Source organism: Typopeltis vanoorti, chromosome 23 (assembly GCF_054136105.1).
Source record: "Typopeltis vanoorti isolate ZY-2024b chromosome 23, IOZ_Tvanoo_1.0, whole genome shotgun sequence".
Classification (NCBI taxonomy): Eukaryota; Metazoa; Arthropoda; class Arachnida; order Uropygi; family Thelyphonidae; genus Typopeltis; species Typopeltis vanoorti.
In genome coordinates, this window is record NC_143571.1 from 1922381 (window position 1) to 1945252 (window position 22872).

General features: G+C 35.3%; 1 protein-coding gene across 1 annotated transcript in view; it reads right to left on the minus strand.

The window, feature by feature from the left end:
- Nucleotides 1–593: 593 nt before the first annotated feature.
- Nucleotides 594–22872, minus strand: part of LOC150093572 (AP-1 complex subunit beta-1-like) — a 287854-nt gene continuing 265575 nt past the window's right edge. Inside the window, exons 18-20 of the mRNA XM_090413097.1 lie at nt 18349–18520; nt 11936–12090; nt 594–1221 (exon numbers count right to left, since the gene is read on the minus strand). Of these exons, the coding sequence (XP_090269223.1) occupies nt 1147–1221; nt 11936–12090; nt 18349–18520 (402 nt within the window). The 3' untranslated portion in view covers nt 594–1146. The remainder of the gene's footprint in view (nt 1222–11935; nt 12091–18348; nt 18521–22872) is intronic.

Genomic DNA, 22872 nt, shown 5'->3' on the forward strand with positions numbered 1-22872 from the left:
GAATAATATGCAGGTTGCAATATTAACTTATTAGTACTCTTAACACTTCCAAATTATCTTAATATTAAATAAGTCTGAAATCGGATGCAGGAATGAAGTATTCTCTAAATTTCAATTAGTACAGCTGCATTAATTTACTCAAAACTTAAGATTAATTTTAATTTCACTTACAGTGCCATAAGCTGCCTGTCTCTCTCTCTAATCTCAAAGTATACATTCGCTAGGACTTTAGTTTTTGCTTTTCTATCATAATTTCGAATTATTTTAATTACAGACTATATAATGTCTTAAGTTCCTAACAAGTGTTTTGGATGATTCATTATCTGCCAAATATGGATATAATAAATTCATACTTTATTTTGTCCAACACCCAAGTTTTCCTACACATTATGGATAAATTTCCCATAAGGAGAAAATCTTTATGGTTCAATAAACAGGGTAAAAAAAAAACATTTGCAACTTTGATATGCTAGTGAATTATGCTAAAAAATGTAGTGAGAGTTATTCCAATGTATTACATGACAGAGAGAAAAAAATACACTACACATTTATAGAAATTTGTTCACTGAACACTTTACTCACAAAGAAATATAGAAATATATGTTACACGAAATATAAAAAGAAATATTACAAAAGGTATTAAAATTTCTTACAAAAATTGTCAATATATATATATATATATATAAATTATTTAAATTGTAAAATTAATTTTGTATTTCACATTTTCAAGTATATAAATGAACACTGGGCATGTAGAAAATGACTATACTATATATTATCAACATTTATCACACACTAACAATACAATGCTACTGTAATCACATCTTTGATGTAATTATTAATAAACTGTTTCTTTCTGTAATTACATTTTTAACCAAATATACAATTAAATATATAAATATATGTATTGTCATAATATTATATCAAAATTTTTATACAATTTGAAAGACTTGACATATGGGAAAGCAATTTGATATGAGTCTTAAAATTAAATAATATTTAAGTAATGCCTATAAACAAAGTCTATTAAATGATACAGATACTTCAAAATATATAGAAACATTTCAGACAATGCAAAAGGGATGAATCATTCCATTCCCCTTAATCTTCTCTGGTATGAAATTCTTCCAACTGATGCACATTCATTTAACTATGGAGAAGCATGACATATGCTTGATGAATAAATGATGTTATGTCTGCTGTACGGGACTTCAGTGCTAACTAAAATTACAAAATCATTTTTAAAAGAAATAAGGCAAATTTATGTTAAGAATCCAATGTTACAATAATTATAGCAGTTCTTTTAGGAAAAGAGAAAAAGATTATTGATTTTCCTCATTTCAGAACATTTTTTTTCTACTTTCAAGTGGGAACAAAAAAAATTCTTGTTTAGAATAGAATCTAATTTATACCAGGACAACAACATGCTTAAATGAAATTCTTTTAAATAATTCTGAATCATTAAATGAATGGTCCATTATATGCATGAAAGGAATCGAATACAAAGTGAAACTAATTTTTAAAGTTGTACTTTAAAAAAAAAAAAAATCAGTAAATGTATAACAAGAAATTGCACTTTAAGATGTAGAATTATGAAAAATTTGTGACATAATACATAGTGATGCTGGCACCACTTCCAGTCCAATTCTCTCTCTTATTCTCCATTCTATATTTCAATCCATCTTTGACCTCATTTACTCTTCTTTTGTATCCCTCCCTCTATCATGCTTCCCTGTATATTACTTATGCCAGTCTTGCAATTTATAGATACATGTTTAAATGAGAGTACAAAAAGTATTTACACTCTCATTCAAACTCTCATCTGTGCTATTCTCTTTTCTCAGTTCTTGGAGTATATAAAGTTCCTTGTTCCTGTAAGTTGGCACACTTTGGACAGACAGGTAGATCAGCCACCAATCTGCATAAAAAATACACCTGCAATCATGACTATAGTCAATCTGGTCTTGCACAGGCCATGCATTGAATACTTAGACATAGAATCTTGTGGGGAAAAAACCGCCATGCTTTATCACAGTAAATTTAGAAAAAAAAAACTGTTCTTGGAATCTGCAGCTGCCCTCAGAAATCAACCAAATTTAAATAAATACAGATGAAAGAAATTTCCCAAAATTTGGGCAACATTAATTCTCAGAGATCCCAATTTACACCTAGACCTCCTACAAATGCCCACAGAGAGTACCACACCTAAATAGGACCTTAGTATTACATTCACATGTTTCATTTAATATGTTGCCTTTGTGAGAGTTTACAAGTGTTAGTTTTTAAAGTTTTTACTCCCTTAAGATGTTGCTCAGTGACTGAGATGAAATACTGAAAGAATTAAAATATTATTACATGACACTTCCAAGGAGTCCAAAGACTCATCGTGGGAGGGCACACTACTCTACTTCACTAAATACATCTCATCCTCTCCACTATTACTTAATTATCCAACTACTACCATCAGTGCCAATCTATCGCCCATCATCACCAACAACAGTATTTTTTTGTCTGTAAATTGCATGTGTTCTGAAGGCAGATTTGTCTGTACACGGGATGAAAAACCCACAGATGAAAATTAAAAAATATTTAACATTTTTTTCCTGGTGCTCTTAATACTCCATTAAACCTCCAACATGATGTCCTCCCAGCACTAAACACATAGACATGTATACAAACTATTTTCAATTCTAATGGAATCAACAGTTGTAAATGGCTTAACAATAGATGTGTTATAGCATATGTACGTAACAGGAATAATTATGTTTAAAAACAATTGCATAAGATCTTTAATGAATGATAACCACACTTAATGAAGACATCTTGGTTTTCCTGCACTGGGTAAGTGTTTATAACATTTCTAATGCTTCCATGAATTTCCTGGAAAAACAGTGTTATGGTCCATGTAAGACATTTGTTCTTTTGCATGATACTGGATGACTTTTGCAAGTTGAATAAAAGGCTATTCCAGATTTATAGCATAAAAGTAGCTGTTGTCCCCTATGCAAGATTTTTATGTCCTGCTAAACCATTCCATCACTTCTGAAAAAAACTAGGGATTTATAAATTTCATTGTTCATGTAGTATATGCTAGGTGGAACAAATGAGATAATCCAGAGGAGAGATCACACATCAGAGTATTGCAAAAAAAAAAAAAAAACAGAAATGCTTCACATGAACTATAACTGTTTTATCAGGGAAAGGAAACTTCAGTAATTTTACAGACACCTACACTGTGCAATAAAAATCAAGGCGTCAAAAATGCTATGCAAGTGGACCTTGAATATGATTATGTTTATAAACATAATTTCTGCTAAGTACAATATGCTATCATGCAATTGGTTAAACCATTCATTCTATTACAACAATTAACTTATATACAGTAATTGTCAACTTTGTCATCTAACTTTACCAATGAAGTGTATGAAAAGATATATGAAATTAGTACAGAACTGTAGGACTAATAAACTAATTTTTTCCTCCTGGTCTACTGGAACTCTCAAGAAACAACAGGATTTTTACTCACAGCTGTCTGCATTTTAGAAGAATGGAATGAAACTGTGCATTGCAAATAACATTCCTCCTCCCCCAATATTATGCAGATGTAAACAAAACAAAATAGATATTTCATTGTAGCAATAAATGTGATACAATTTCCTAACAACCTATTTCAAAATTATGGAAAATTATGCTAAGAATTTTTGTGATCTTAAATCTTATTCTTCTACTTGAAGAAATAAAGAACTTCCTTTAGTTCTCTTAGTTTATCCAAGAAATCCTAGTTAATACTTTAATCTCTCTCTTTTTCTTTCTTTTTAATGTTTTGTAAATCATCTGTAGGAAAAAAGGTGAAACACGTTTTCATGTAGCTTAGAGCTAAATCTGCATTTGAATAGATGTTGACATGCCAAGATTATTTCATACAGAAATATATGTACCATATCATATTACAGGATTTAAAATTTTCTGGTCTTAAGTGACATCAAAAGCATATAATAATTTCATAAACAGTGAATGTGGTGTATATAATGTTTATTTTTGACTGTTACAGGGAAGGGAAATAAAAATAGAAACTCTACCCCTCAGTAAACATTAGCATTCAGCACCAATATATAAAATTACTGCTAAGTTCAAAAACTTGATTTATAATTCAAATATCAATACATGAGAATACTTCAACCAATGGAATATGGTCATACATTTAGGGTGGCAGACAAAACCTCCCTAAGAATGCTTGATGCTATTCAAAATAGACCAATATGATTAATCGTTGACAACTCTCTCTGTTACAGATGTTCTGTTTCTGTCTATTTTTCCTCTAGAGGTATTTCATGGAAGAAAATGGAAGAGTGATGGCCACCAATCCCTCCACTTTCTTCCAAAATTTGTAAGAACATGAACAGCCTGCTAGTAGGCATCTATTTACTGTCCGGCTTCGAACCTATTGAACCAATTTTTCTTCTAAGTATTTAATGCCATTTACCTCTTTTCTTTGGAATAGCCTCTCTCACTCAGTCTTCCTTAAAGACTACATCTTTCTACTGCTCAAGAAACACAATTCATTCTTTCCCCTTAACCTCTTGCACCACACATAGCATCGAATGATGTGGGTTTTGTCACATTTCATGAGCAAGTTTTTATATATATATATATATATATATATATATAGAAAAAATAAAAGTTTGTAATAAATTTTTTTTAAGGAGATTTTATGATAATTTACAGACAGTGGCGCACCCAGAGGGGGGGGCAAGGGGCCCGGGCACCTCCCCAAAGAAAAGGAAAAAAACACCTAGAAAAATTTCCAAAAATCTTTTCCTAATTAAAATTCATTTTTTTTATTTATGTTGCGTGCTACTTATGAATTAGCGATCACTGCAGATGCTCAGTTATAGGTCATATGCGATGTGTAGTGTGTATTCGCAAAACGTCTACTCAACTCGCCCCCCCCCCCCCCCGCCCAGGTTAAATCCTGAGCGCTCAGCCCCCTCCAAGATTAAATCATGAGTGCGCCACTGTTTACAGTTAAAGCATTTAACACTGTTCAGTTCATTATGGAATAGTGTTAGAGGAAACTTGAAAGTTTAACTAAATCGTACTTACCGGGTGCAAAAATTAAGGATGTACATGAGAGCAAAAGCAGAGGGTGAAAGAAATGATAGTTTTGGGAACTAAATGTATAGTGGGAACGAATGATTTGAAAGGAGATAAATTTGATATGAGAGAGGACGTGAAGGAATTATTAGAGGTAGCGAAAGAAAAGAGTGACAGTTAGGATAGTGAGTCTGTTGTTGCAGTATGGCAGAGAAAAGTTTAGGAGGGCCATAATCGCAAATGACTTTATGCAGACAGTGTGGTGTGGAGTTTGTGGATGTGTGAAATGAGTTTGATGGGTGAAAGAATTTGTACATGATGGATGGCTTACATTTGAATGGATTTGGTGTGCGAAGACTGGAAAAAGTGTTGCTGAGTGAAGTGAGAGTGGATGTGCAAAATCAGGGAAACTAGAACTATTAAGGGGGGGGGAGTGTAAGAATGTTTATAATGTGCCTGAACCAGTACGAAGGACAAGAAATCAGAATGGGATAGTTAGTATAATGCATCAAGATAGGGGTGGGACAAATGGACCTCTGCGTTTCATGTATACTAATGCCGGGGGTATTAGGAACAAGAAGGAGGAATTTTTGCCCTTGGTTGGCTCTTCCTGGCCACAGGTTATTGGCATTAGTGAAACATGGCTGACAGAAGATGATATAGTTAGTGGGATAGAATGTGTAGGGTATAGTGTGTTCAGGAGGGACACAAAGAATAAATGGAGGGAGGAGTGTTATTGATGATAGCTGATGAACTGCAACCAAGGAGAACAAAAGTTATATTGCAGGATAGTGAAAAGAGCTCATTTGAGGCTATTTGGTGTGAGATTGAGACTAACGGAACAAAATGTACAGTTGGGTGCTGCTATAGACCAGGTGATTGAATAGATGATGGAGATAGTATGCATAGGCAAATTGATGAAATGAGTGGAAGGAGGGTAATTATTATGGGGAATTTCAACTATGGTAACATTGATTGGAAGGAGGAGAGGACACGTGTGAGGAAGGAAATGGATTTTATTCAGTTACTGAGGGATAACTATCTGAGACAGCATGTAATGGAAAATACTAGGGGTTCAAGAGTGCTTGACCTAGTAATAGCATTTGAGAATTTGACTGTAATGAATATGACCATGTTGCCACCTATTGGTGAGAGTGATCATAGGTGGAATTACCGTGCTAGCAAGTATGACAAGCTTAGGAGATTGCTAGGTTCAGTGCCATGGCATGTAAAAACTGCAAGGGCTGGATGTTGATAGGGCATGGGAAGTGGTCAAGGAGGTTATGGCTGACTGTATACCTAGAGTCTGAATAGTAAATCAAGTAGGGGTTAAATGGATGAATAACACCATTAAACTTGAGTTGCAAAAAAAAGAAACAACTGTGGAAGAAATTTAAGGAGAAAGGTGACCTGCAGGCACATGAATGGTATAAAGCACAGGCCAGAAGGGTAACAAGTGTGGTGAGAAAAGCAAAAACGGATTATGAAAGGAAATTAGCATAGCAAGCTAAAGAGAATCCCAAACAGTTCTTTCAATATGCTGCTAGTAAAAGAAAAACTGTACATGGCAGATTGATTTTAAGGAACGCCGATGGTAGGGAGGTCACTCCCTACCATCGGAATGGTATGGAGGAATGAATACTAAAGGAATCATTAGTTTCTATGGGAATTGTGGTGAATGAAGTGGAGGTGAATAGTCTGTTACAGAACCTTAATGTGAATACATCTGTGGGATTGGATGGTATATCAGCATGGGTCTTAGACTCAGACCCAAGACTCAGATTAAAGAATTGTCAGTGCCCTTGACCTTATTGTTTAATCTGAGTCTTGGGTCTGGTTTAGTCCAGAAGGGGTGGAAAGAGGGGAAAATAGTTCCACTGCATAAAGGAGGATCCAAGACTACTGTTGCAAATTACCGACCGATCAGCATAATCAGGAGTTGTTGTCAAGGTCTTGGAGAAAGTAGTCAAGGAAAAAAATACAGGAATGGATTGATAAAAATGAGATACTGTATGGGGGACAGCATGGTTTTGTGAAGGGTAGATCATGCCTCAGTAACTTGCTCAGGTTTTATAACACAGTGACGGCTGAACTGGATAAGGGTAATTAGTTTACAGTGATACTGCCAGACCTGGCTAAGGCCTTTGACAGGATACCACATGGAAGTCTAATCCATAAACTACAATATATGGGAATGGATATAGGGTTGGTGAGATGGATAGAAGGATGGTTGATGGAGAGATACCAGAGAGTAGTTTACTCAGGAGTAGAGTCCAAAAGACGGCCTGTGACTAGTGGTGTGCCGCAGAGGTCTGTTCTTGGACCACTGCTGTTTAATTTGTTCATTAACGATATAGGGAAGGATCTGAGAGGAACGGTTCATTTGTTCACTGATGATGCTAAGTTGAGTAGGGCAATAGTGAATGCAGAAAATGTCAAAATTTTGCAGGATGATTTGGATAGATTGGAGGTCAATTTAATGTGGCAAAATGTAAGGTTATGCATTTTGGGGTGAAAAGATTAGCAGCAGTATATCACATTGGTGGAACTGTACTCCAGGAGATTGATGAGGCCAGGGACTTGGGAGTGTTGGTGGATAGGGAGATGAAGTTTAGGGGGCACATCGCAAAAGTGACTAAATCAGCTCATCAAATCACTTGGATGCTGAAGAATACTCTGACGAGCAGAGATAAGCAAGTTATTGTTCCTCTGTATTGAGCCTTGATAAGACCCCGTCTGGATTACTGTGCCCAGATCTGGTCACCTAGGTTTCTTCTTGATGAGGAGGAGGGTGATAGGATCCAGAGACGAGTGACCAAGATGATAGCAGGTCTATGGAATGAACCTTATGAAAACAGGTTGAAGATTTGTGGGTTGCAGAAATTGGTTGACAGGCAGAAAAGGGGAGATATGATTGAGACATTCAAATTGCTGAAGGGTTTCTATAAGATTAATTCAGAGGATATTTTTGAGAACAGGACTGGTGGTGGAAGAACTAGGGGACATCCATGAAAGCTGGGCAGGAGTGTGGTTAGTAAGGGTGTTAGAGCTCGGTTTTTTACTTTCAGAGTGGCGAATGAGTGGAATAAGCTGCCTGAGTCTGTTGTGGGTGCTATGACAGTGAATGAGTTCAAGGCAAAGTATGATAGATACTGTGTGAATGTCGAATAGTTGTGATGGCCATGATGTTTAGGGCCTCCCTCGATGAGTCTAAGGAATCCTTGGAGTCGCCTGTAATAATAATAATAATAATAACTTGTCACCAACTGGAATAACAACATATAGATTTTCTTCTTTGCTGGTAAATATTACTTTATGGAACATTCCAGAAAAAGGTATCAATACTTGCTTAAATCCACTACATGGATAAACCACATAGTTGATATCTTTGCAATCTGATACAGCAATTTCTGAATGTGATACAAACCGGACTCTCTTTTAACCTTCATTAAGAGTAATACAGAATGATCAACCTCATTCATAAAATTTTACCTTGACAGTACAATAACCAGGTAGTACTGTTTACAGAGAACATAGTCATACAGATAGACACATCCACAATGACTTCCAACATCACATATTACAAAATTAGAAATAACTGAAATTGATACGCACTCTTGAAAATGATCACTATAATCCACGACTGGTAGAGAAATCATTCCGACTTCCTAGATTTGGATTCCTATCTAAAGACTATACCATCACCCTCACCACGGAAAACCTGCCAACTACACTAAATTATACTGTGAATGGGCTAAATAGTTCAATATGCTGACAACCCTTACACCAGACATCAAACACAGTATTATTGTTTTTGTCAAGCCATTTCAAGCCTTTAATCAGCAGGTGCTGATCACCTGCATTGATAGTTAAACTGCCACTTTTTCTTTTTTTTAATGTGACTCTCACCCATGAAAGATTTATTTGTGAACCTACAGTACATTCATACCATCAGTGGGTTAAGGATTTTTTTTCTATTTTCATTGATTTATATATATATTTATTTATTTTTACTAGGTCCAGAAACTCTGCTCTGGAGACCAAACATGGAACTTTTTCAAGCCACTTGAGGCCTCCAATAAGTGGAGAAGCGATCTCACACCAGGCAGTGAAACCTGTCTCCAAACTAAAGACATTCACAAACATCCACGGCAGGATTTGAACCCACAGCCTGTTGGTTGGAGAGTGGGTACACTAACCACTCAGCCACCCAGGCCAGCCACTACCACAAACATTATTATAAAAAACTACTGAAAAGCCCTTTAGGTACAATGCTATTTTAAAGGAAATTCTCTATAACAAACTATCCACTATCAACTGTTGACTCTCACTGTAGCAAACTATCCCCAAGGTCCGAGTTTCCTAGAGTGAGAGTCAACTGTATATCATTTATAACAAGAGAAGTTTATACTTATTAGCCAATAGGCATGAGGGTGGGGAGGATTGAAAAGTTCTGCTAAACACCTAGAACAAAAATGATATTAAAACAACTGATATAATCACAAGAAAGAACATATCTTAAAACCCTTTAACCCCAATGTTTCATCAAATTGTAATAATTTGTTCTTTTTTCTTCAGAGGTTTTAAAGAAATTCGAAGACACAGAGGTGTGGGCTATCATCAACTTTTTCGTGCTGCAAAAAAAGTCTGCAGCTGAGATTCGCCAAACTTTGTGTGAAACTTTAGAGGACTGTGCCCCAGCTACACAAGAGTTGTCAGATGGGTGGCCAAGTTTAAATGGGCATCCTGAAATAACAGGTGCCCCAAGGTCAGGAAGACCTTCCACAGTGATCACACCTGAAAATATCAAAGCAGAAGCACTCAGTGAAGCAGATCTCCAAATGTTTGCATGCCAACCAAAAGAGAGAACGTGTTCTGTCATCTCAAGGGATTTTGGGTCATTTTGAGAAATTAGGTGCAAATTTTTTGGCTCGTATTGTGACTGTTGATGAAACATGACTTCATCACTATGACCTAGAGACCAAACAGCAGTCAATGGAATGGTTCTCCATTGGCCAAAGAACCCAAAAGTCAGCAGGGAAGGTTCTTGGCATTGTCTTTTGGGATATGGATGGTGTAATCTTCATTAAGTACCTAAAAAAAAAAAAAAGTGAAACTGCTATAGCAGAAGTTTATTCAATAGCTTGGAAAGAATTAAAGGAGGTACTGAAGGAAAAATGCCACAGAAAAATGAGCAGAGGTCTGTTTCTTTTGCATGACAACACACCTGCTCACACTACTCATGAAACCTAACAGACAATAGACAACTTGGGCTTTCAATGTCTGCCTCACCCACTCTATTTGCCAGACCCACTGGACTATTTCCTCCCAAATTTAAAGAAACACTTGAAAGGAACAAAACTTGCCACAGATGAAATCATATCAGCAGCTGAGGACTAATCTGTGCAAGACTTTTTTATCAAAGGATTACAAATGATGCAGCAATGGCATTAATGTAATAAGCGTATAACACTTTGTGGGGAATATGTAGAATAATGTGTAAGTTACATGATTCTATCTCAATTCCTTCATTGTGATTATCACAACTTTTCAGCACACTCTTGTATATGAAACTTCTATTCCTCAACTTAAGAGATCCTTGAAAGGCAAAGATTTAATTATATAAGCACAAGCAAAAACAACAACGGCCAATACTAAAAATTGCTTTTAAAGATATTTTCCACAGTGATAAGTTTAGCAGAGTAAGCTAAACTAAATGCATATATTCACAAGTAGTCGACTTTCAAGAGAACCACACAGAAAGTTCAACATATTTATTTTCAGTTTTGCTCTCACTAATTTTATCATGCTTCATATATACATAGGGACTATTTCTTAAATGATGGGATATTTCTTTTTGTTGGATCTTTGGACTTTTCCCTTTACTTTTCAAAAAATACAACAGTGCTTCCTTCCTATCCTTCATGACAATAAATAGCACATAATTTTACCCTTAAAATTTCCAGATGAATTTATTTCTATTGAGAAAAGTATATGATATATCCACAAAATTTAATTATATTTTTATAATAACCTCAACTATTTAACATAGAATGTTCCACTACCATATTCTGAAATCATATTATAAATGAATAACTGTGTTTTTGTTTATTCAGCAGCTATTTGATAACCTAACATTAAAATTTCAGTCAAAGCTTTAATGATCTTTAAGATTTTTAAAATGCTTATGCATAATGTTAATAATCTGAAAAATTCAAATATATTTCTATTTGAAATTTTAATCTCCACACCAACTATCACATTCACACCATAACTTCATTAATGATCTCATATGTGAATATCATTTTCAAAAAGGAGGATAATCTCATGCTGACTTATGTTGGCAAGCAATAAGCATCTAATGGAACAAAATCTTTTAAATATAGAAACTGCTTGAAGAAATAAAATTTCATGGAACAGAACTAAAAATAAAAATTTTATTTTTAGTTCTGTTCCATGAAAAATCCCATACATGGCAGGTTAAAAACCTACAGCACATCAGCACTGTTGATGAAATAAGGGTCTGATAACCCAGGAACCTTGTTCAAGAGACCAAATACAAAGTTTTTCAGCCTATTCAGTAAGTACAGTTATAACAGATTGATTATCAAAATCCTTTACTACTACTTCCTGAGAAAGATTCATTAAGCTTCTTTATACTAACAGTATTCTCCACACACACACACACACACACATCCATTAAAAGACTTCCGCCCATTATAATCAAAACATACTTATATTCACTAACCTTGAAGTTATTTCTTAAGCCATAATATCAGAGAAATTGAATATTTTAAATACTTTAAGATCATTTTTTATTTTATTCTCAAAAAATGTTTACCGTAAATGTGGGATTACTAGGCTGGTTCTTCATCTCAGCTAATACCCATATTCCATTAGTGAGTTTCAGTGACTGATATAACATATCTTGACCTTCAACATTTCGTTTTGCAATGGTAAATATGTTATTATTTTGAAGTTTCTGGGAAACTTGATCTAAAAAAAAAAAGTAAATGCAAATAGAAAAATTTAACACAATGTTATATTTTTCTTAATCACCACAAACTATTAATATTATTACTGTTGTTCTATTCACTTAGTTACAATACTTTTATTGTGAATAGCTGTATAAGACTATCAAGGACATTTTGTTCTTGAAGACTTTTTTTTTATAGTGATGTTATGTAAGCTTTACTTCTTTGTATAAGACTTAATAATGAGCATACCACAATTCAAGGCTTCACATTTATCAATACTACTTCATGCATGTACATCAATCTCCACGCAAATGAATGCTGAAATTAATTTGAGTGGAGATATTTTCTCCTCACATTTTATCCCCTACAGGTTCTTTTTTTTTCCCTAATGTTTTCCCCTTATTTTTTTCTAAAACAGGTTACTTATTTTTTTTATTTATTTTAGAAAGAAATAATTTGGCTACGATTCTGTAAGGCAACTTCGGAAAGTATACACTCAACTTGCACTATAGCGATTTTACTCATTATAAAATACTCAAAATTCTAACCAAAAGACTACAACATTATGTTATGTTAAAAAGGGCAATAATAAACCTTTTGCTATAACAAACCATTCTTTTTTTTTTTTTTCATTACCATAGGTTTTCTAAAGTGAGTTGATGTATATTTTATGTTTGTCAATTGCATGTATTCTCCAGCTAGTTTGTCTGTTTGAGTTGAGAAGTAACCAGAAATGTGAATTTTTTTTTGGAGAGAAACTGTGACAACTTTCTATGAGACTGGCTACTTCAACATTTACTTGAAAGCCCTCTATTTGTTTCTTGCATCCAAGGCAGGATTTGAACTCACATCTTTCCAATCAAGCATACAATGAGGCTACATTATGGAGATACCTTAAAAACTACTCTACCTGAATGAAAGTTATTGGTCATAACTTTCGTCCAACCCTACTTTTATCTCCTTTGCATGTAGATAGCTCTACTGCATCATTATTCACAGAAGAAAACCAATTGCCTGGATTCTTACTTTCTCACTTCTTAATTCTTGCACAGACAATATCCCACCCAAGAAAGAGATCAGGAGAATTTTATGGTCCTAATGATATTTTGCTGACTGTTCTGAAGATTTGAGGGCAAATTTACATTAAATTTCATCATTTCATTCTTCCTAGTGCAATGGAGTAAACCAATGACACCCAACTTCTATAATGTGAGAGTGAATGAAAATGATAATGGATGAATCTTTATTCTCAAACTGTGCAACTAATGCTGGCATGCCATAAAGTTCTGTTTGTTCACCTACTCTTTTCATTCTATATATATCAGTGACTTTCTCCAGCAGATTGAAAATCCGATAAATAGTTTGGCTGATGCCAATACACTCCTGAATGATGAACCCTGCACTATGCAAATCACCATAATTTCTAGAATAACAACTTCTACAATCCTAATTTCTGACTCCCAAACAATTCAATGGGTTGCTGTTAATTGCAATGCTAAGAAAACTCAATCATTTTTATTTCTCACAAAAAAAAAAAAAAAAAAAAAAGAACATTTTCTTTCAAGTCTTGCTTTTCATAACATACATAAGATGAGATTTCTCCTCTTGAGATTACTATGACCTCGATTGTGCACTTCTATCATATCCTGGTTTAACTTGTGGTTACTCCTAAATATTTAAACTGTTCCACTTCAATTTCAAGGTTCCCATTTTCACACTTATCAGTTAAATGATTCTGCCAGTTATTAAGCAGCATTTTAGTTTTTTGGTCTTATTTCATATACTAATTTTTCTAATTCCAACTATGTTTCTTTTGCTTTTAGAGTCTTTAGTATATACTGGAAATGATCAGATAATGTATTTCAAAGTCAAGTTAAGAAGTATTGGAGCTAGACTATCTCCTTGTTTTAATCAATGAGTTATTGGAAAGTGATCTGTTAAATTGTTTTCCATTTTTCTAAGTTTTCTATTGTTAATCTTGAAAGTCTTACTAGCTTATCTGGTATTCTCAAGTGTATCATAATCTCATATAATTTTTTCTCTATTAATGCTGTCATATGCTTGTTGGAAATCAACAAAAAGCTGAAGAGCATTTATATCCAATTCCCAAAACTTCTCTAATAATTGTTTAACTATATGTATATAAAGAATTGTAGATTTTCCTTTAATGAAACCTACTTGGTAGACATCAAGCATCTTCTTCATCATAAGTGAGTTTAATCTATTCTTCAAAATAGAAGTAAATACTTCTATGTTGTACATAACAGAAAAAATACATCTGAAATTTCCACAAACTGTTTTGTCAATAAACATATCAAGAAAGTGAAAACTACTGAAAAATCTTGTATTAATTAGAAAAAAAAAGTACACATAATAAATATTATTACCAGAGTCCTCCAGACCATCAGGGACTCAACAAGGAGAACCATATATATCACCACACCAGTTGCCATATCTTTTCTTCAAGTAATTCACACTACCTGCACTCACCACTTCCTCACTGCCATTCCAATGACATACTGCTATATGGAAGAATAATCTAGCTCTCATACGCATACTCTCATAAATAAGATTTAAATACTTTTCTGGGTTTTTAAAAATAGTATACTATAAGCCAAAAACCACTATTGAATTTCCATACAATGATAATTAAGATTTCCTCATTATTACTTCTTACAGTCACTTGCTTCTTATCCTTACTTACTTATTCTCTTTGTGCCTCATGGCATATAATGCCAAGGTTAATGTTTTCTAATTAATTATTACTTCTAAAATGAACACTTGAAATAAAAATGTTTGTCCATTTCACATAAGCGAATCTATTCAACTGCAAAAACAGAGGGTGAAAGAGATGATAATCGTGGCAGGAACGAATGATTTGAAAGAGGACAAAATGGAAATGATAGAGGATGTGAGAGAGTTGTTTGAGGTAGCAAAAGAGAAGAGTGAGAGAGTTAGGATGGTGAGTATCTTACTGCGGTATGACAGTGAAGTGTTTAGAAGGAAGGCCATAATTGCCAATGACTTTATGCGTGGGTTATGCATGGAGAGTGGTGTAGAATTTGTGGATGTGTGGAATGAGTTCGTTGGGTGAAAGGACTTATATAAGATGGATGGGTTACATTTGAATGGAGTTGGTGTACGGAGACTTGAAAGAGTGTTGATGAATGATGTGGAAGTGGATGTACAGACTCAGGGAAACTAGATTTATTAAGAGGGGGGGGAGTAGATATGCAGACTTTAAGGAGGGCAGTTAAGTGTATGAATGAGTATATTTTGCCCGGGCGAGTACGACGGACAACAAATCAGAATGGGATAGTTAGTATAAGGCATCAAAGTAGGGATGGGACAAATGGGCTTCTGCGATTCATGTACACTAATGCCAGGAGTATTAGGAACAAGAAGGAAGAGTTTTTGACCATGGTTGGCACTTCCAGGCCACAGGTTGTCGGTATTAGTGAAACATGGCTGACAGAAGATGATAAAGCTAGTGGGATTAATGCGATGGGTACAGCGTGTTCAGGAGTGACAGGGTGAATAAAAAGGGGAGAGGAGTGTTATTGATGATAGCTGATGAGCTTCAGCCAAGGAGTATAGAAGTTGAACTGCAGGATGGGGAAAAAAGCACATTTGAGGCTGTTTGGTGTGAGATAGAATCTAGCAGAACAAAATATACAATTGGGTGCTGCTATAGACCGGGTGATGGAGTGGATGGTGGGGATAGTATGCATAAGCAAATAGAAGAAATGAGTGGAAGGAGGGTAATTATTATGGGTGATTTCAATTATGGTAACATTGACTGGAAAGAGGAGAGGGCACATGGGAGGAAGGAATTGGATTTTATGCAGTTATTAAGGGACAACTATCTACGGCAACATGTATTGGAAAATACCAGGGGGAAGAGAGTGCTGGACCTAGTAATTGCAACTGAGAATGTAGCTGTAACGAACATGACCATGTTGCCACCAATTGGTGAGAGTGACCATAAGGTCATGACTTGGGAGGTGGCTAAAGGAGTCGAATTTACAATTAAGACAGTGTACATGTGGAATTACCGGGCTGGTAAGTATGACAAGCTTAGGTGTGTGCTTGGCTCAATGCCATGGCATGTAAAACTGCAAGGGTTGGATGTTGATAGTGCATGGGAGGTGGTTAAGAACCGTTTGCAGGAGGCAATGGTTGACTGTACACCAAGAGTCCGAATAATAAATCAAGTACGGGTTAAATAGATGAATAACACTATTAAGCTTGAGCTGCAAAAAAAGAAACAATTGTGGAGGGAATTTAAGGAGAAGGGTGACCATCAGGTGCAGGAACAGTATAAAGCTCAGGCCAGGATGGTAACAAGGGTGGTAAGAAAAGCAAAAGCAGATTACGAAAGGAAATTGGCCATGCAGGCTAAAGAGAATCCCAAACAGTTTTTTCAATATGTTGCAAGTAAAAGGAAAAATGCTCATGGTAGAATGATCTTAAAAAATGCTGAGGGTAGGGAGGTAACCGAATCAGTCGATGTTGTGGAATTACTGAGCGAGCACTTTGCAAGAGTATATCATCCAAGTGGTGACTTTGCAGAAATGGAAGAACCAACAGCTTATACTGGAATTGTGATGAATGAAGTAGAGGTAACTAGTCTATTACAGAACCTCAATGTCAATACATCTGTGGGATTGGATGGTATACCAGCTCGTGTCGTACGTGAAGCGGCCAAACAATTGTCAGTGCCCTTGACCATCTTGTTTAATTTGAGCCTCAGGACTGGGTCAGTTCCAAGGGGGTGGAAAGAGGAGAAAATAGTTCCACTGCACAAAGGTGGTTCCAAGGCTGTTGAAAATTACCGGCCAATCAGCATAACAGGAATCATTATCAAGGTCTTAGAGAAAATAGTCAAGAGGAAAATACAAGATTGGATAGAAGAAAATGGGATACTGTATCGGGGACAGCATGGTTTAGTGAAGGGTAGGTCATGCCTCAGTAACTTGCTCACGTATTATAACACAGTGATGGCTGAACTGGATAAGGGTAATGGGTTTACAGTGATTCTACTGGACCTTGCTAAGGCCTTTGACAGGATACCACATGGAATTCTAATCAGTAAATTGCAGCATATGGGAATGGACATAGGGTTGGTGAGATGGATAGGAGGGTGGTTGATGGAGAGATATCAGAGAGTGGTTTACTCAGGAGTAGAGTCCACAAGACGGCCTGTGACTAGTGGTGTGCAACAAGGATCTGTTCTTGGACCACTGCTGTTTAATTTGTTCATAAATGATATAGGAAAGGATCTGAGAGGAACAATTCATTTGTTTGCAGATGATGCGAAGTTGGGTAGGGCAATAGTGAATGCAGATGACGTCAAAATTTTGCAGGATGATTTGGATAGATTGGAGGTCTGGGCTAGGGAAAATGGATGTCAATTTAATGTGGCAAAATGTAAAGTTATGCATTTTGGGGTGAAAAGATTGGAGGCAGTTTACTGCATTGGTGGAACCGTGCTCCAGGAAATTGATGAGGCACGAGATTTAGGAGTGTTGGTGGATAAGGAATTGAAATTTAGGGGACACATTGCAAAAGTGGCCAAATCAGCTCATCAAATCACTTGGTTGCTGAAGAATACGTTGACAAGCAGAGACAAGCAGGTCATTGTTCCTCTGTATCAAGCCTTGATAAGAGCCCATCTCGACTACTGTGCTCAGATTTGGTCACCTAGGTTTCTTCTTGATGGGGAGGAGGTGGAGAGGATCCAGAGGCGAGTGACCAAGATGATAGCAGGTCTGTGGAATGAACCGTATGAGAACAGGTTGAGGATTTGTGGGTTGCAAAAATTAGTTGATAGGCAGAGGAGGGGAGATATGATTGAGACATTCAAATTACTGAAGGGTTTCTATAAAATTAATTCAGAAGATATTTTTGAGAACAGGGCTGGTTGTGTTAGTAAAGGTGTTAGAGCTGGGTTCTTTACTTTTAGAGTAGTGAATGAGTGGAATGCGCTCCCTGAGTCTGTGGTGGATGCTGTGACAGTAAATGAGTTTAAGGTGAGGTATGATAGATACTGTATGAATGTCGAATAGTTGTGATGAATATGATTTGGGGCCTCCCTCGATGAGTCTAATGAATCCCTGGAGTTGCCCGTAATAATAGTAATAAAACTTTTCATTTTCAATACACATTTCTTACATAATTCAATAAATAATTCAACTTGTTTTTTAAAAAAACATTTCATATTTTAATTATGAAGAGTTCGTAATTTTTGTTACTTCTGAAAAAGAAAAGTACTCACCTGCATTTAGATAAACATTTTCTACAGTATACTGAACTTCATTTTGAGAAGGTATATCTTTCCAAGTATTCAAAAATACCCTTTTGTCCATCATTCCATCCTCAGTACACAGGACATGGATAGGGACTAAACAGCTAAAGTAGAATACATCCACATTGTTCTTAACTGCAACCTAATGAATAAAAATTGGCATTTCACGAACAGCTTTTTTTCTTTCTCTCTCTCTCTCTTTTTTTTTTTTTTTTTTTTTTTTTTTTTTTTTTTTTTTACATAAAACAATCATCATCAAATTCCTGCCATGTACCATATGAAAAATTTACATCATTACTAACTTCCTATCTACAATTTTCATCCAAATAAGTCTGTAACTTGTCAAGACTCAGACATTATCAGATCTTATATTTCTATCGTCTAAGGCACTTTGTACCATATCAATTCATCTATATCTTGGTCTTCCTCTGGGTCGTTTTCCTGCCAACCTGGTGGAGAACACTTGTTTTGGTAATCAATACCATCTTAGATCAGCTCTGCTAACACATCCCTGGATGCTGACAATGTCAAGTTCTTTCCTAATATCCTCGTTTTTAATACGACATTGTCATTGATGCCATCTGTTCATGTCTCTAATCTTTCTCAGGACTCTCATATCTGCGGTCTCTAGTCTTTGGTCAAGTGTTTTACTTCTCACCCAGTTCTCAGATCCATACGTTAAAACTGGTTTGAACACAGTCTTGTATACAGCTAATTTAGTGTTCTAATTATTCTCTTATTCCATATGAATTTATTCAATTGACTTCCTACATGCCAGCTTTGTTGATTCTGTTGTCTATTTCCATATTTAATTTAACATCGTCATTAAAAAATCGTGCCTAAGTAGCTGAAAATTTTTACTTGTTCCACAGGTTCTTCATGCACAACGCAGTTAACATTTTCAATGATTCTGCCTATTTTCATTGTCTTTTTATTGCTGACCTTCATACCATATCTATTACAACAGTCATTCAATTTAGTCAAAGAATCTTACAGACTTTTAGCAGATTTATTTAGAAGTATAGCATCGTCTGCATAAAGCAAAGAGCTGACATTAACATCTCCAATTTTGATATCATGTTTAATACCACTTTCCTTCATAATGTGATCCATATAGATAATGAATAACAGAGGGGATAATCCTTGTCTCACAACTAATTTAACATTAAACCATCTTCCTGTACTTCATTCAATCCTAACTGCTGATTTACACCCTCAAATAAAAACTAAGTATTGCTTGATATAATGCCCCATTGACACCATATAACTGTAGCATATTGAATAGCTTCTCTCTTGGCACCTTATCATATGCTTTTTCCAGATTGACAAAACTTAAAAATACAGATCTTTGTTATATTCCAATGATTTCTCAACTATTTGTTGTAAAATGAAGATTTGATTCTGACAGCCTCTATTTTGCCTGAATCCAGCTTGTTTTTAACCAAGCTTTTCTTCCACAATTCTTCTCATCCGTTTCTCAAGTATACTAGCATAAATCTTACCAGGAACACTCTACTAGCATAAATCTTACCAGGAACACTCAGTAGAGAAATACCTCTGTAATTCTCACATTCAGTTTTACTTCCCTTTTTATATATGGGTACTATAAGAGCTCTACTACAATCATCAGGAATTCGTCCCTCTGTCCACGCCTTCTGAATTATGCAGTGCAGCCACTGTAAGACTTTCATACCACCATATTTCAGCATTTCTGGTTGAATATCATCTACTACTGCTGCCTTTCCACATTTCAAGCCTTTGATGGCTTTTTCTACTTCAAGTATGGATATGTATTCCTGACTGTTTGCCTGCTGTATATTTTTTTAACACTGCGCTATCACTGCTTGATTCATTTAGCAATTTTTCGAAGTAATTACTCCATACTTCAAGGATATCTTTTTCTCCTGTTTTCATGTCACCTTTATCATCTCTAATTCCTTTTACAGCACTCTTTCCTCCATTCCTAAGCTTCTTCAACAACCTCAAGAATATTTTGCCACCTTCTTGATATTTATTTGCTATGTTCTTGCCAAAGTCCTCCCATGACTTTTGTTTAGCTAGTTTTGCACAGTGTTTCACTTTCTTACATTTGACTCTGTATTCTCTAAGAGCAAAAGCTGACTTATTTGCCAGGAACTGTTGATATGCTTTCTTCTTTTCCTCCACTGCCTTTTTAACTTCCTGTGTCCACCACGGAGTTCTGATTTTTCTATCCTTGCATACAACCTCACCACATGCCTCTCTAGCTGAATCAATCAATGTTTTCTTCAAGGCTTGCCACTGAATCTCCAAGGTTTGGTTCCTGTTCTCAAACTCTTTCATTTTTTCTTCAATAATCTTTGTGTATTTTAGTCTACAGTTCACATTTGAGAGCTGCTCAACTTTTATTCGCTTTAAAACTTTCTTACATGTTATTCTTTTCAATATGAAATTCACTTTTATCCTGCTCAAGACTAAATCGTGATCACTTCCAATTTCAAATCCTCTGTACACTCTGGTGTCCTGCACCAGGAAGAAAACATCACTATCAACAATAACATAGTCAATGAGACTTTTCTTATTCCTTGCCTCTTCTCTCCATGTGAATTTGTGCACATTTTTATGTTGGAACATTGTGTTAGTAATAACCAGTCCATGTCCTGAGCAGAAATCCAACAGGTATTTGCCATTATTATTAGCTTTGCTCTTTTCTGCAAATTTTCCCAAAATATTTTTGTATGTCTCACAATCACTTCCTACTCTGCTATTTAGATCCCCAACAAGGGCCAACTTTTCCATTTTCATTGTGTCAGTAGCTTTCTCTAGAGCAGTGCTTCCCAAACTTCTGGATGTCAGGGCCCCCTTTGGAAAAATTAAAATATTTCATGGTCCCCCTAGAAAAAAATCGTAATATAGACATATATTATTATAATATTTATTGTATTTATATTCAATAAACACAGCGAATATTGCAAAAATCAAATGCAAATATTAAATTTTTAGCATCTTACATACACATGGCACATTATCTCATATTTTTATATAGATAGATATATTGTTATTGTACATTTGCAATACAAGTACATGAAATGTAAAACAATTAGTAATAAAGAAAGAATTAAAAAGATAAAAGAAGTTTAATAACAATTTAATGTGATGGATGTGTTTCAATACTGCAACACAAAAACTCATTATCAGATGAAATATTTGAAACTGCACTTCTTTGATTTCTGCTTTGAAATGAAACTTATATGAATAAGCATATATTTACTAATATTCATTAAGCGCCGAAATATGCAGGAAGCAAAATTTGTGAACCAGCACCAATGTGTGATTTTTTTTCCATTAAAATACAAAAAATAACAAAAATGAAATAATAAATAGCAGAATAGGAAGTGATTGTGAGACATACAAAAATATTTTGGAAAAATTTGCAGAAAAAGGAAAAGTTGGCCCTTGTTGGGGATCTAAATAGTAGAGCCTTCTGTGGGACCATGGGCACAAATAAGTTTCATTGTCCAGTTCCCCATTCTGTTATTTGCCCATATCACTCTACTTGAGACTCCTTGCCATTCAAGAAGATTAGCCTCTTATTTAGTGTTGAATACTATGGCTACTCCTTCTTTTCCTTGATTGTAATTGCCTGATATAACATTTTGTATTTATTGCTCAGAAAGGTCTCACCAGTTTTTGTCTTTTTTGTTTCAGTCACCCCTATCATATTGATCTGGTACTTATCTAATTCCTCAGCTAGCTCCATTTCTTTGCCATGCAGGCTTCTTATGTTGATAGTACCGATCTTTAACTCTGGTGATGTTGAGTTGGGGTTTGTTTTCAGAATTCTTCCAGTAGCTGACTTTTTGCTGTTCGCCCTGGTTCCCTGGCAAAAACAACGGGGGCTTTGTTTAACTGGGCGATGCCCCAGTCAGAATGAAATTTTGTCATGTTGTACCATCATTTTGTATTTTGGTTTAAGCCAATAAAAATACAATTTGGTCGGCTAAATCCCAAATTGCCAGCCCATCCTCGTTCATTCAGTATCCAGGTAGATACCAAACAGGGTGAACCTCGGGATTGGACATTAGGTCAGAATCTCTGGTTGGTTCTCCGCATTCCTTTAAAGGCTATGTGGGAGGTCTCCTCTCAGTTATACAGCTTTGACCCTTAAGCACCCATTATAAAAAAATGCATAGTTATTATAATACCTGCTGCAAGAAAATAAACAGCTTTTAAACCAGTGAAGATTTTCCTTTATCCAATATTCAATAAAGATTTTGTCTTCTTCATATCATTGTCATATTCCTGATATGTATCCTCAAGATGTGTATTATGGGATATCATAATAGTACTACATGAAAAGTTTACATCATTTCTTCCTATAGACAACCTTCTTACAAACTTTATATTAACAATCTTCCTCTATGTAAATTCCAATACTGTCAGATCTTTCATTTCCATAACCAATGTTCATGAAACTCAGGATGGAAAAAGCGTTTTCCATCTTTTCTATTGGTA